Genomic DNA, 14,746 nt, shown 5'->3' on the forward strand with positions numbered 1-14,746 from the left:
CATCCAAACTCAAACATGTGAGAGAAAAACAAGAAGCAAGCAAAAGACGCTCCGCAATTGCTTACCGAAAGTTGTTATACAACTATTGCAGTAGATAAAAAATCTCTTAATTTTATTAAACAAAAGTCAGCTGATGTACAAAGCATGCGAACAACGTAATCTGCAGAAACTAGCATTCTTGTAGTGTTATATGGGATCAAACCTGAATTTTGTTCGCATGTTATTCAGAAGATTTACGACATGTGCTAAACCAAATATACTCCAGGTGCGCAGCAAAATGCAGCAAGTCGCCTGCATTTTCATTTTCTGAGTAAACATGGGTGTATTAGCATCGCCATATTCAGAATGATAGGTGCTAATGAAAATGACTGAAACTTATAGGCTGAGTGTCCGGCCGCATCAGCATCACCATGTTCAGAATTCAACCTTTGTGAAAACACAAATTCATTTTCTGCTGATGGACTCAAACTTTCAGCAGAGTTTCATCTAAGACACCACATCTGTGCCAACACCAGATGCTTCATCTAAGACTAAGAGAAATGCAGGTGGCAACGTTGAAGTAGTGTCCATTGTCGAACACATTACAGACTAATGTCACTGCACCACTGATCAAACAGTTTCGGAATATTAGAACCGTGATGCCAACGCAAATAGGTTTCTTATTATACTGTCTGGAGAACAAACCAAGTTTAGCTAGTAGAAACACAACAACTGCTTGGTTTTCCTAAACCCATTTCTCAGTGGAAGGAACTGGGTTCTAATGTGCCGCAGTCATACCCAAAATATAAAATACTTGTGCCCTGCATTAGGGCAACCCAAAATAAAATTCAGCAACTTTTGGTTTTGGGGCAACTGTTTTGGCCGAAGAGGGACTTCATCAAATTCATACTGACACAGATTTTGTTAGATCTGGTATAGGAGGCACTGCGGTGGCTGTATGCATGGACTCTTCTGGAAATTACTTGGGATCATGTACGCCAGTAATTCATGGCATGAGAGAAGTTTCAACTCTAGAGGTATCGCTTGCAGGGAAACTCTATCTTTGGCGGATGATCTTCTACTAAACAATTTTCTAGTGGCTACTGATTCTAAGCAGGTGGCTAATGATATCAACATATGCTGCACTGGTATTCATGGTCTGATTGTAGCTGAGATTAAGTTAAGGACAACCAAATTTAATTGTAGTTTTTGTTTTTGAGTGTCAGGCCTTGAATACAGAAGCCCATTTACTAGCCAAGCTTTCTGATTCTTTAGATTGTGGTAGACATGTCTCATGATCACAGTTATTTTCCCAGTTTTGTGAACTATGAATAACAAAGTTTGGTGGTTCTTAAAAAAGAAGTTGCTGGAGCCGTTTTTTGCCCTCCAAATAGTCAAAAAACGACTGAGATGCTCTTACTGAGAACGAACAACACTATGTACAGATACCAAAACCAGTGTACTCCAAATGGATAGGATTGTCAGGTAATAGTACTGAAACATGTTAACCAGAAACATGTAAAGATACTCTAAATAGTTCAACAGTGTCCACGATCGATTCACTCTAGACTGTTGACCGGGTCTTGGCCCATTCCTTAGACACCACTTTTCGACAAACTTTATTCAAGCCCTGCAATAAGCCTACGGGAGAGTCGACCAAGTCACCTTCACTGAGATCAACCCAAAACCAGTCTTTATCTGTCGAGTATCAAGTCCATGCGTGCCTGCCATGAAGGGACAACAGTCCTCCACTGAATCGGATGACTTCGAGGCCACCTTGAACTTCAAAACCAGAGTGGAACCATTCTTTACAGCAACCACAGACCTCTTTAAATGACGTGACTCACCAATTGTACCCTTGAAGAGCCGAATTCCTTCGTTATAACCACCGATAAAACAACGCAAGCGCAGATCAAAACTGCTCTGCACTTCTGACACAGCAACTTCAATATTCGCCATGACTGCGTTATCAACACGTGCTATGGTTAAGTCAACCGCACCACAGTCGCCTTGGATGCGACATTTCAATGCACAATTCCTTAGGTCCTGGTCGTCTATGTCTGTTACACCATCAATCAGCTGGTAATCATCCCTTTCTTCCTCACCTACCTTGATCCGCATGTCATATTCCACTAGAATAGTGGAAATCAAATCTATCTCTCGCTTAGGGCCAGCCATGCCGATGAGAGAACCCTACAAATTTGTTACTGTTTAGTAGCTCTTCATATGGAAGTAAGAAACAACTAAAGCTTTATACTACCTCTGTTTCTAAATGTAAGACGTTTTGGCAATTCAAATTGAACTACCAAAACACATCTTACATTTAGGAACAGAGGGTGTACTTCTCTAAGCTGTTTTACTTGCAACATTAATTTTGTAATACTTTACAATTGCTGACCAACATCTTTGCCACATATCAAACTGACTGGTTACATAGTGTACACCAGTGTTTGGGAGGGGAAATTGGCCCTCGGTATTTATTTGACATTGTTCAGATCCCAATTTTTACATAAGCATGTCGAAATGAGAAGAGAAAACAAAATGACTTAATGGTGATGCAATGATTCATGCTGGTGTGTTAAGTAGCAACTAAGAGCCCGAACTATTCTGTTTGATTTTGTTTGGAATACATGATATACTCACTCAGTTCCATAATTTATAAGTTTCTCATAGTAAATCACCTTTCCACAATATAAACTTGGTGTAATGGTGGCCTAAACAATCCAAACTACCATTCTGATACGTCTGTACAGATAAATCACAAGACTTGAGAGTGCTTGCTGTTCCATGCATACACCATACAGTAGGTTTGGCCTTACAATGTGAAATGAATAGATTTGACATAAGTCAGGTATTTTGGATTGTGAGAACTTCCCCAGTGGGTACTTTATACCATATGGAATGCTTCAAGGGGACAAATACATTGTTTTATACTTGAGGGGGTTATTAAGTAGACTTATTGCTTGAAATAATCGTAGGTAAGTATGGATTCGCACCTGCTTCACAATGATGGGATCATCCCTGCTTATATTGACAACATAATTACGCAATGTATCCAGACCATCCCGCACTGCTATGTATCCATACAACTCTACTGGGCCAAGATCCACAAGTTCAGCCAACTTTAATGAGAAAATTTGTAACACGCGATTAGGTTGATGCCGAATGCATTCTCCATTGCTGATGTCGCAATCTGTGGGATCTGGTAGCCGAGCTTCATAAAAAAAGTAAAGAAATAAGTTAAATTGTAATGGAAAACAATACAGGAAAAAAAAATAGTCGTCATACAAAAAGTAAGCGTGTCACTAGAGGATTCCATGGCCCTATTGGAAGTTTCCTTTTCATCCAAATGAAAATTATCGATGTTCTTTTTACTATGAATATCACTCCATCAAAGGTTTTTGTTTTAGGAAACCCAAAGAAAAAGCGGGTAACATTTCATCATGTTAGCAAGTAAAGGTCCATTTCACCCTCCCAGGTTATTTCATAACCCCCTAAACTTATTATTGGTTATGTCTACCCCAAGAATTACTAAAACAAGTCAATTCAGCCCTTGATGAAAATATTCTATTGTTTCACTTTCTAGAAGTCTTATTGTAAGTTGTTTATTTTTTATTTTGATGGTAGATAACATCACAGTCTATATAATAAAAAAAATCATAATTTTCCATCTTGCATACTTGGGAGCAACTAAACCTACTTCAACGCTCATGGTACAAAAATATGTGCTAAAAATGCAAGTTTATGAACATATTTCTGTACGGTACATGGTGACAACAAAAAGGGCAAAACCTAACAAATGCAACTCCTGAATGCCAATGCATCTACATTTAACTTGTAAAAGTAAGGAAAGTAAAGAAAAATAGCCAGATGATTTCAACTGAGAACACATCAGTTGACACTATAGCTTAAAAAGGTGCTTGTAACAAATTGAAATAGGTAAAGAGAGATTATTTACTTACTCTCACTACGGTCATCAACATTATAAAACCTTTTCCACGAATGAGTGTTCCTGTATAAAGAACCATCACGGTGTCTGCTTTTTGGAAGAACTCCCAGGTCAAGTACATCATCTTCTTCGCCATCGCTTGCTACCAATGCGCTCCTTCTATTGGTTGCACTCCTTCCGTTTTCATCACAACCAGAGATGTCCACAATATTCGAAGATGCATCATGTTTGCCGGCTATAGTATTCATATCTTGCAAGGTTGTCCCACTAGTCATGCTCCGAGATCCAGGTGGAAATCTATCACCAAAGAGAATAAAGAGCAAATAATCTGAGCACCAGACAAAAAAAATCAATTCTTTTTCGGTTCCCCTTTTATTTCGTGGGAATGGGATTAACTATAAGACCCCACACCCCCTGCCTTATTATTTACAGAAATCAACACACGAAGGATAATTAAAAGGGATTTTTCTCGAATATACACGCAGATAATTAAATGAAAAGGGATAAAAACCCACAGTTGGTCAGAATCCAGATCCAAAACTATAGCAAGAAAAGAAGCTAAAGGCGCAAAATTCGGCATCAGATGATGAGAACGTACATACCGGGAAACACGACGGACGGGTAGATCTGGAACCATCATGAGAGGGAAAGGTCGGCGTGCAAGCGGTGGTGGCGACCAGCAAGGCGGGGCGGAGGCCATGAAAGAGAGGAGAGGTCGCGAGGTAGAGGAGAGGCGGCACGGTGGGTCATGAGAGACGGCGACGCCAGGCCGCCGGAGGAGACGGAAAATCTGACGGGGGACTGGCATCTGAGCGCGCGGCGGCGGGAGAGGTGGGGGTGTGCCGGTGTGGAGAATGGGGAGTCTTATCAGGTTTTCGCTTTTGGAGAGGCGGCGCACCATGATGAACCTATCGCGGACGCTGGCGGCGATAAGCCTGCACGCACGCACGCCTTCAGCCTAGATGAGCCCAAAGTTCGTCATGAAGAACTTGTCCACTCCCAGTTCCCCAACTTCATCGGTGAGGGCGGCTTCCACCCCGTCTTCAAGGCTGCAGCCCACACGCAGGTCTCGGCCTGCACAAGGTCATCGTCGTTACCTCGACCTCGACGACAACGATGGCGTCCGGGAGAAGCGCGAGGGGCCGCTAAATGTCCTCCGTACTTGTGGTGTGATCGATTGCAAAAGTCGGAACGAGATCCTCTGACTTATAGATCGATCTACTGCCGAGGGACGTAGTCCGTACGCCTTGCGTCGTCCGGCGATCTGACGACTCGCTGTGATGTGCGCTCTTTTTTGTTGTTGAGAAATTGATGTGCGCTCTTTCTTTCTCTCCTGCTCGTGTCCACACGAACACAAGCGGCCCATGCGGCCCAACAGGACGGCACCCATTCGAGTGTGGTGTATTGACCGACTTGGCGTGCATGGATAAATTTTGGAATGAATAACATGGCATTGTCATTGTTATTGATTTGGATTCTTCCCAACGCGTTATGCTGCCGAAATTTTCAGCCAAATGTCCGTGACGTCGCACCTCCGCCTGCTAGTCTATGTATAGTCTATCTACACGAACCCATCGACTCGCACACTCCTGACACGATCCCGTCGAACGGAAGCAACCCAGAAGAGAACGAAGCACAAGCCTTTTGGCCGCCCGGTGAAGCTTCGACGACCCAAGTCACAACTCACTCGGGATGATGCAGATCTTCATGAAGACCCTGACGGGCAAGACCATCACGCTGGAGGTGGAGAGCAGCGACACCGCGGACAATGTCAAGGCCAAGATCCAGGACAAGGAAGGAATCCCACCAGCTGGACGACGGTCACACGCTGGCCGACTACAACGTGCAGAAGGAGTCGACGATGCACCTTGTGCTCCGCCTCCACGGCGGCACCACCATCAAGGTCAAGACGCTCACCTGCAAGGAGATCGAGATGGACGTCGAGCCCGCGGACACAGTCAACGGGGTCAAGGAGCACGTCGAGGAGAAGGAGGGCATCCCGCCCGTCTAGCAGAGGCTCATCTTCGCCGGCAAGCCGATGGTCGACAATAAGACGACATAGGACTACAAGGTCAAGGGCAGCGACGTGCTCCACCTCGCGCTCGCGCTCAGGAGCGGTGCCTGCTAGAGTCTGTGTAAGCTTTTCCACGAGGGTGTAGCTTTGGTTTAATTTGTTACGTACGTTTTTTTTTGTGGGGGGGGGGGGGGGGGGGCTATGATTTTGTATGGAACTTTATGAACAATAACGTTTTAGCTTTTTAAAGCCATAATTTATGAGATTACATGTACTCTTTTCCCATCCGTTCATACTCACTCCATCTCAAAATAAGTGTTCTGATTTAGTACCAAATGGTATTAAATAAATGACACTTATTTTGGACAAAGGGAGTATGTTACTACCAGCGATCCACTAAAGCAAAGATATGATATTTTGATTTGAGCCAAACATAGCCTCGCTGTTTGCATAACCTTACTTGCACTAACCTATAAAAGATATGAAATTTTTACCACTAAGGCATGGCGGAGACCATCTGATCAGATCGGATGGACGAGAACTACGCGGGAATGCTGGCAGGCCTTTGGTCGCAAAATAGACCAATTTCGAGTTCGGGCTACGGCCCAGGTTGACTTAGGTTGCTGACCTAAAAAAAAGTTGAATTAGGCCGCAGAAAAATGATTTTGTCCTTTGGATGATTTATCTGCTGGGCCAGAAAGTTAATATGCCACCAATAGGTTTTGGGCCAAGTTATGAAAAAGTTTTTCAGTGTATTTTGTACTATATTAAGAAAATGAATATTATTATGGACTGTTTAAATAAGAAATATGAGCCCAAAATTATGTTGAAAATTACTTTAAGGATGAGAGTGTTTTATAATGTTTTCCTGTGCGTAATTGGCCTAATTATGTTATCAGTCATTTTCTTTATCCTCAGTGCTTTCTAAGTTGTTTGATTTTTTTATTATGTTTATGTACTGAAAATAAATTTAGTTGTGTGATATTATGCTAAAATCATGTTTGAATTTTTTGAATATAATTGAACCAAATTGTATTTAAAAAATTCATGTGGTGTTAATGTTGAATGTCATTTCATGGCATTTTTTTAATGATGATCACCTTTTAGAATCATTTTAATTTCTAAATTCATCTTGTAAAATGGTAAAATTTTCACCACTATGACTCACTAAAATTTCCAAAAAATATTATTTGGAACATTTAGTTTAGTGTGGTGTTTATGTTGATGCCATCCTTGTGGTAATTTTTTAATGATGCGATCATTACCAACGAGAACATGCCACCGCTTCTAGTAAGTACACTATCCTTCAACTGTCCAAAATTTCAACCAAATTGTAGTCAATCTGTTGAAAATGGAACACAAAATATGACGACGAAATCCACGTGGTTTTTGCAGCCCCTGTGGCCTTTCCGTGTTCAATCCAAATTCAAACATGTGAGAAAAACAAGAAGCAAGCAAAAAATGATCCGCGAGTTCTTAGCAAAAGTTATTATACAACTATTGCTGCAGATAAAAAATTCTTTTTTTTTTGGACAAAAAGTCAGCTGATGTAGTACAAAGCATGTGGACAATGTAATCTGCAGAAACTTGCATTCTTATAGTGTTATGGATAAAACCTTAATTTTGTTCACATGTTATTCAGAAGATTTAGAACATGCTAAACCAAATAACAATGCAAGGAACACCAGGCGCGCAGCAAAATGCAACAAGTCGCCTGCATTTTCAATTTTTGCTTTCAGTTGAGTAAATATAGGTGCATTAGCATCACCATGTTCAGAATTATAGGTGCTAGTGAAAATGATTGAAATTTATAGGCAGAGCGTCCGGACGCATCAGCATCGCCATGTTCATAATTCAATCTTTGTCAAAACACATATCATTTTCTGCTGTTGGACTGAAACTTTCAGCAGAATAACGAAACTCAAGTGCTCAAGTCACTGCAAGAACCACCACATTTGTGTCAACACCAGATGCTTCATCTAAGAGAAATGCAGGTAGCAACGGTTAAATAGTGCCCATTGTCAACACACTACAGACTAATGTCGCCATACCACTGATCAAACAGTTTCTGAATATTAGAACCGTGATGCCAACGCAAATATGTTTCTTATATACTGTCTGAAGAACAAACCAAAGTTTAGCTAGCAGAAACACAACAAATGCTGGGTTTTCCTGAACCCATATCTCAACGGAAGGAACTGGGTTCTAATGTCATCGTATCCGAGGCGGCGACGCTTTTGAAGGCGACTTCTAGCTAGGGGTCCTGGCTCTGGTATCTCTCTACTCTGCATCGACATCCGCATACCGCATCGCCGCGTGGGCTGAATTAGCAGAAAAATAGTTAAGAAGTTAGGCATGAGGTTTCACAGATACCGCGACAAGTTTAAATAAGAAGATCAAAAGGAAAGCTGAAGTACAAAACCTCAAAACAATGTAATGTGTTGTGGAACAGAACCTGAATTTTGCCCAAGCGTTACGGTTACAGTAGGCTAAAAAACAGAAATAATCTTCTCTATGAAGCTGAACTAGGCAGACCGAACTTGGGTTTTCAACTTCAGAAGTTTTCCACTAGCGGCGTATGGTATTAAATTGAAGAACTGAATCATCTGAATCAAAGCACAATAGTTGCAATACCAAGGTTCAGTGTGGATTTTTGACTTATGAAATGATTTCACCCCAACAAACAACTAGCTTCAGACAGCCTTCTAGCATAATGCCGTGCCTGTTGAACACCTACTGACTTGATTCAGCAACTTTTACTGATGTCTAGGAGTATAATCCTACAGCAGTTCAGATTCATCCCTGAAACAGATTAGTAGCAAAAGTTTTTCAGACTACTACGTAATTTCGAACACTGTTTTCCAAGCACGGGCAGATGAGCACTCAACTTAAATGACTGAAACCCCAAAAAACATCCGGACAAGATCAAGACTGCTGCAAATAAGAGTTTCTTGTCAAAGGAGAAGAGCAGGAAGTTGAGGGTATGCATGGAGGGGCTCTCACTGGGCGTCTCGGTGATGGCGATGGCGATGTGGAGGCTCTGGCGGCTGTTGGGCAGGTCGACGACGAGCGGGAAAAGCCGGGCATCACGTGTGGGGAGGCACATGACGATGTCGTCGGCGCCCAAGTTTGCAAGGAGGCCCACGCCCAGGCCCAGCCGCCTGGCCAGCTCCTCCCTGAGGCAGAACACGGATCTCCCCCTGAACACGATGGTGCCGCTGGCGAGGAGGTCCCCGTGGAAGCTCCTCCACGCGTACGTGATCACCCGCGACGGCACCATGGCGGCGGGGAAGGGAAGCTGCAATACGAACTTGAGATGGGGAAGCCAAAGAAGGCGCAAATTCGGCAAGAACAGAGCCAAGAATTTGCGATATCTGCGTCTGCGACTGAAATTAACTCGGGAAGAATCAAGAAGCGGGCATGGCGGACACGGACTCACCCCAGTCGGAGGTGGAAGGGGAGGCATGGCCTCCCTCGCGGGGACGTGCTCCACGGCCCAGTGCATCATCGTGCTGACTCGATGGATGTCGCTGATGTAATCGACGCTGGCGCCGTCGTTCCAGGGGAGGTACCTCCCGTTGGCGCGGAGGAAGCGGCCGTTGAAGTGCTGGAGCAGGACCTCGTCCCCGGAGTCCGACAGGATGGCCAGCCAAACGAGTGCGGTCTCATCCGTATGGTTGTAGTTGCGCTGCTCGACGCGGAGCCCGCGGTGGCCGAGCGGCGCCGGCGCGGTCGCGGAGGCGGCGAGGTAGCGGCCGTAGGCGGCGCTGTGGAGGTGAAGGTAGTGCACGTCGTCACCCTCGACCAGATGGACCGCCCAGGCCACGTTCATCGAATCCCGGCGGCCGTGGAGGGAGACGCCGTGGCCGTCCTCGTCGGCGTGCAGGTACGCGCCGCGCACGGGGCTGCGCAGCCGCACGTGGTGGCCGTGATGGAACTGATCCATCGGTCGCCGGCGCCTCTGGAGAGCAGGGAAGGATAGGTGGGGATGGTGACGGCGGGTTCTTGGTTTCTTGGCGCTCCGGCGAGTCGGCGACGGGGAGAGGATGAGAAGCGAAAGCTGTTGGTCAAGACGGTTATGTTCGGGCGCCAAGGCCGAGTATTTCAAGAAGCCGTCAGCAGGTGGGTTTGCGGGCTTTTGGGCCTAGGAATTCCATCCAGCGGCCCGCATGCCAAGATCAACTTCCAACAAGAGTGTCGCCCATCATGAATCGATGGCCACGCGGCTCTGTCTCGAACACCCCTAATAAAACAAAAAAGGCTCTGTCTCGAACAGAAAAAACCCTGTGTTTTTTCTACAGATGAATATTTTTAGATTCTTATTGAAAAAATTCATGAAGTTGAAAAAGATCATGAATTTTAAGAAAAAAAGTTCATGAATTTTAGAAAGCTCACCAATTTCGCCTCCAGGCTACGGCCTGGTTTGACTCTATATCTATGGTAGTAGAAAATGGTTTTCCTTTTGGGTGAATTTATTTGTTGGGCCAGTTAAGTTAATATATAACACTGATAGGTTTTGGGCTGAGTTATGAAAATGTTTTTTAGTGTATTTTATGTTATATTATGAAAATGTAAATTATTTATGCACTATTCAAATGAGAAATATGAGCCCAAATTTATGTTGAAAGTTACTTTAATGATGAGAGAATTTTTGTAATATTTTTCCGTGGGTTATAATGGGCCTAATTATGGTATCAGTCATTTGCAGATGGCCCAAGACGCGGTGCTCACTAGAGCGGTGATGAGGAGGAAAAAATGGCCGGGGAACCCTGTGTGTTCCTTCTGTAACAATATTGAAACTGTGTCCCACCCATTCTTTACGTGTCCTGTGGCGCGTGTTGCCTGGAGGGCAGTTGGAGTTGTGTTGGGGACTGACTTATGCCCAAATAACACCTGGCAATTCTATGTGTGGTGTAATATGTTCCTACCCAATGAAACTAGATTTTATACGGTTGGTTTGGCGGCAGTAACTTGGGCTATTTGGCTTGCGCGTAATAAGGCTACTTTTGAAAAACAATTGATCAATTCTCCTTTTGAGATTGTGTATTAGGCTTGTTCGTTTCTCTTGTATTGGGCAGGTCTTCAGCCGGTGGAAGAAGTGGCAAGATTGCGACTCGGAGCTGACATGATTAGAGCGAGCACAACCAAGTTGATGGCAATGTGTGAAGGGGCCAGCGCGCAACGGGAGACGAGGGTGAGGTGTTCTCTGGATGATGCTGCTGCTGTGCTCTACATTCTGCCTTGGTTGTGATAGGGGGCGTTGTGCTAGGGTCTAAGTCTCAGGCTCCACTGTTAGGAAACTTTTGAAGTCTACATGCTTTTGTTCTTCTGGCACCTCGTGTTTGTGCCTTTTCCCCTGGTTTGTAATAGCTAGATTCAAACTAAGTAGGTGCTGTCAGGTTTTCGCCCCATGGTGCTCGTTTCGATGGCGGGCGAGCACAGTGGGTTTCCTGGCAGTGCGTTGAACTCGCTGCTCCTCTTTCCTTGCTTGGCTGTATTGGAGACTGTTGTATTTCCGTTTATCTTAATGGAAAGGGGTACGCCCGGTTCAAAAAAAAAATATTTATCTTTAGTGCTTTCTAAATTGTTTCAGTTTTTTCTGTGTTTATGCATTGAAAATAAATCTAGTTGTCTGATGGTATTATGCTAAAATCATGTTTGATTTTTTTGAGTACGGTCGAACCAATTGGAAAATGTATTAAAAATTCAAGTGGCATTAATGTTAAATGTCATTTCATGGCAATTTTTTAATGATGATCACCTTTTAGCATCATTTTAATGTCAAAATTCATCTTGTAAAATGATATATATTCACCATTATTACTCACTTACTAAATTTTCCAAAAAAATATTATTTGGAATATTTAGTTTAGTGTGGTGTTTATGTTGATGCCATCCTTGTGGTATTTTTTTAATGATGTGATCATTATCAACGAGCACATGTCACCTTAAGGAAATGTTGATTTTCGTTTGGTTTGGTTTTCCACACCGCACCAGGGATGGCAATGGGTACCCATTACCCGAGTACCATGCGGGTAAAAACCCTATTAGGGTAAGGGTATGGGACATAAATTTACCCATGGGTACTTAAATGGGAAAATATGATACCCATGGGGTAGAGAGGGTACGGGTATGGGATCATATAATCAATGCCCGTGTACCCATGTACCCATTTAAAATGTTGACAAGTGGGTTTTCTTTAATATCCTAACATATTAACTTTCCCCCCTAAACATGCTAGGTAAAAACCTCTAATGTGCAGTCAAATTATCTCTATCTTTTCATGATTTTGTGAAATTAAAGTGTATGACCATGTGTTGTTATTTATGATTATGTGTTGTTTAACATTTTTATGTGGTTCTTTATAGGCAAGTATTTTTTTGTTTATGAGAATGTGTTGTTGTACATTGTTGTTTAAAATGTATTGCTATTAATAATTTATGATTATATGTTGATTTCTACAACTATTTTCTGTTAAATTTGATGTGTTGTAAATGTGGGTATTTTTACCCACGGGTACCCATATACCCTGTCGGGTGATGTGTATGGGAAAAAGTTTTATCCTTGACAGGTATGGGTATGGGTGATAGGTAAGTTTAGGGTGGACGGGTAAGGTTATGGGGTGGCTCCACCCGTACCCATACCCTGCGGGTGCCATCCCCTATACACCATGCGGCACAATATGTTTGGCCGACATGCCTAAGGGGCAAAATTAATGTTTTCTGATGGTGCATTTTATCCTATTGAATGTACTGTAGAACTAGAATGACGTTGACAAAATTATGGTCGATTCTCTAAACTAGCTTGCTCCAGAATAAGTATAATAGAGCGTGACTCGCTTCTATTACTGAATACTCCCTCCGTCTTAAAATAAGTGTCTCAACTTAATTATAACTTTGTACTAAAGTTAGTATAAAGTTTAGACACTTATTTTGGGATGGAGGAAGTATAAACTAGCTACAGTTGGTAAGTTATTTGTCGAGTGATTAGAGATAAGTTTACGAGGCGAATATTCTTTTCCCTGGTTAAAATGTCATCACAAAGGGAGCTGACGTCGACTCAAGAAGCCGGTCCATAAAAGTTACAGTCTTGAATGTAAGCAGTCCAATACTGAACAAACACTTGTTCCAAAAACGGCGTGGCAAGGCGCTCAACCGCTTCTAGTAAGTACACTATCTTTCAACTGTCCAAATTCAATCAAACTGTAGCCAATCTGTTGAAAATGGAACACAAAATTTGACGACGAAATCCACGCGATTTTTACAACCCCTGCGACCTTTCTGTGTTCCATCCAAACTCAAACATGTGAGAAAAACAAGAAGCAAGCAAAAGATGCTCCGCAATTGCTTACCGGAAGTTGTTATACAACTATTGCAGCAGATAAAGAATTTCTTAATTTTATTAAACAAAAGTCAGCTGATGTACAAAGCACGCGAACAATGTAATCTGCAGAAACTAGCATTCTTATAGTGCTATGGGATAAAACCTAAATTTCGTTCACATGTTATTCAGAAGATTTACAACATGCTAAACCAAATATACAATGCAAGGAACACCAGGTGCGCAGCAAAAGGCAGCAAGCGCCGGCATTTTCAATTTTTGCTTTCAGTTGAGTAAATACAGGTGCATTAGCTTATGACTGAAACTTGAGGCAGAGTGTCCGGGCGCATCAGCATCGCCATCTTCAGAATTCGATCTTTGACAAAACACAAAATTCATTTTCTGCTGATGGACTGAAACTTTCAGCAGCATAACGGAACTCAAGTGCTCAAGTAACTGCAAGAACCACCACATTTGTGTCTCTGTCAACACCACATGCTTCATCTAAGAGAAATGCAGGTAGCAACGTTAAACTAGTGGCCATTGTCAACACATTACAGACTAATGTCGCCGCATCATTGTTCAAACAGTTTCTGAATATTAGAACCGTGATGCCAACGCAAATATGTTTCTTATATACTGTCTGGAGAACAAACCAAAGTTTAGCTAGCAGAAACACAACAAATGCTGGGTTTTCCTGAACCCATATCTCAACGGAAGGAACTGGGTTCTAATGTCATCGTATCCGAGGCGGCGACGCTTTTGAAGGCGACTTCTAGCTAGGGGTCCTGGCTCTGGTATCTCTCTACTCTGCATCGACATCCGCGAACCGCAGCGCCGCGTGGGCTGAATTAGCAGAAAAATAGTTAAGCAGTTAGGCATGAAGTGTCACAGGTACTGCGACAAGTTTAAATAAGAAGATAAAAAAGGAAAGCTGATGTACAAAACCTCAAAACAAGCTGATGTCACAGGTACTCGAAACAGATACAGTGGGCTAAAAACAGAAATCATTATCTTCTCTGTGAAGCTGAACTAGGCAGACCGAACTGATTTGGGTTTTCAAGTTCAGAAGTTTTCCACTAACGGCATATATGGTATTAAATTGAAGAACTGAATCATCTGAATTAAAGCACAATAGTTTTCCATATCAAGGTTCAGTGTGGATTTTTAAATTATGAAATGATTTTCACCCCAACAAACAACCTTCTTTCTAGTATAATGTCGTGCCTGTTGGGCACCTACTGGTTTGATTCAGCAACTTTTACTGATGTCTATAATCCTACATCAGTTCAGATTCCTAACTGAAACAGATTAGCAGCAAAAGTTTTTTCAGACTCTGTTTTCCAAGCACTCAGCTGAAATTAAAATCCGGACAAGATCAAGACTGCTATGGGAAATAAGAGTTTCTTGCCAAATTAAAGGAGAAGAACAGGAAGTTGAGGATATGGTGGAGGGGCTCTCACCAAGCGTGTCGGTGATGGTGA

General features: G+C 42.8%; 2 protein-coding genes across 2 annotated transcripts; both read right to left on the reverse strand.

The window, feature by feature from the left end:
- Positions 1–1,399: 1,399 nt before the first annotated feature.
- LOC109784196 (uncharacterized) lies at positions 1,400–5,111 on the reverse strand. The gene is made up of 4 exons (XM_020342797.4): positions 4,531–5,111; positions 3,942–4,225; positions 2,976–3,193; positions 1,400–2,172 (listed from the first exon to the last, which is right to left on the reverse strand). Exons 1-4 carry the CDS (start codon positions 4,827–4,829, stop codon positions 1,621–1,623), a joined length of 1,353 nt encoding a protein of 450 aa, XP_020198386.2. The 5' UTR covers positions 4,830–5,111; the 3' UTR covers positions 1,400–1,620.
- Positions 5,112–8,222: 3,111 nt separating this feature from the next.
- LOC141027382 (uncharacterized) lies at positions 8,223–9,888 on the reverse strand. The gene is made up of 3 exons (XM_073504388.1): positions 9,382–9,888; positions 8,946–9,240; positions 8,223–8,263 (listed from the first exon to the last, which is right to left on the reverse strand). Exons 1-3 carry the CDS (start codon positions 9,886–9,888, stop codon positions 8,223–8,225), a joined length of 843 nt encoding a protein of 280 aa, XP_073360489.1.
- Positions 9,889–14,746: the final 4,858 nt, after the last annotated feature.

Source organism: Aegilops tauschii, chromosome 7 (assembly GCF_002575655.3).
Source record: "Aegilops tauschii subsp. strangulata cultivar AL8/78 chromosome 7, Aet v6.0, whole genome shotgun sequence".
NCBI lineage: Eukaryota > Viridiplantae > Streptophyta > Magnoliopsida > Poales > Poaceae > Aegilops > Aegilops tauschii.

What these genes read in the sequence shown, in the direction of transcription:
- LOC109784196 (XM_020342797.4), bottom strand. Translation starts at nt 4,829, where the DNA reads ATGGTGCGCCGCCTCTCCAAAAGCGAAAACCTGATAAGACTCCCCATT. An exon ending in TGTTGATGACCGTAGTGAGA is followed by an intron (nt 3,194 to 3,941) that starts GTAAGTAAATAA and finishes TTTTTTATGAAG; the next exon opens with CTCGGCTACCAGATCCCACA. An exon ending in ATCCCATCATTGTGAAGCAG is followed by an intron (nt 2,173 to 2,975) that starts GTGCGAATCCAT and finishes ACAAATTTGTAG; the next exon opens with GGTTCTCTCATCGGCATGGC.
- LOC141027382 (XM_073504388.1), bottom strand. Translation starts at nt 9,888, where the DNA reads ATGGATCAGTTCCATCACGGCCACCACGTGCGGCTGCGCAGCCCCGTG. An exon ending in CCCTTCCACCTCCGACTGGG is followed by an intron (nt 9,241 to 9,381) that starts GTGAGTCCGTGT and finishes TTCGTATTGCAG; the next exon opens with CTTCCCTTCCCCGCCGCCAT. An exon ending in CGCCATCACCGAGACGCCCA is followed by an intron (nt 8,264 to 8,945) that starts GTGAGAGCCCCT and finishes CTGCTAATTCAG; the next exon opens with CCCACGCGGCGATGCGGTAT.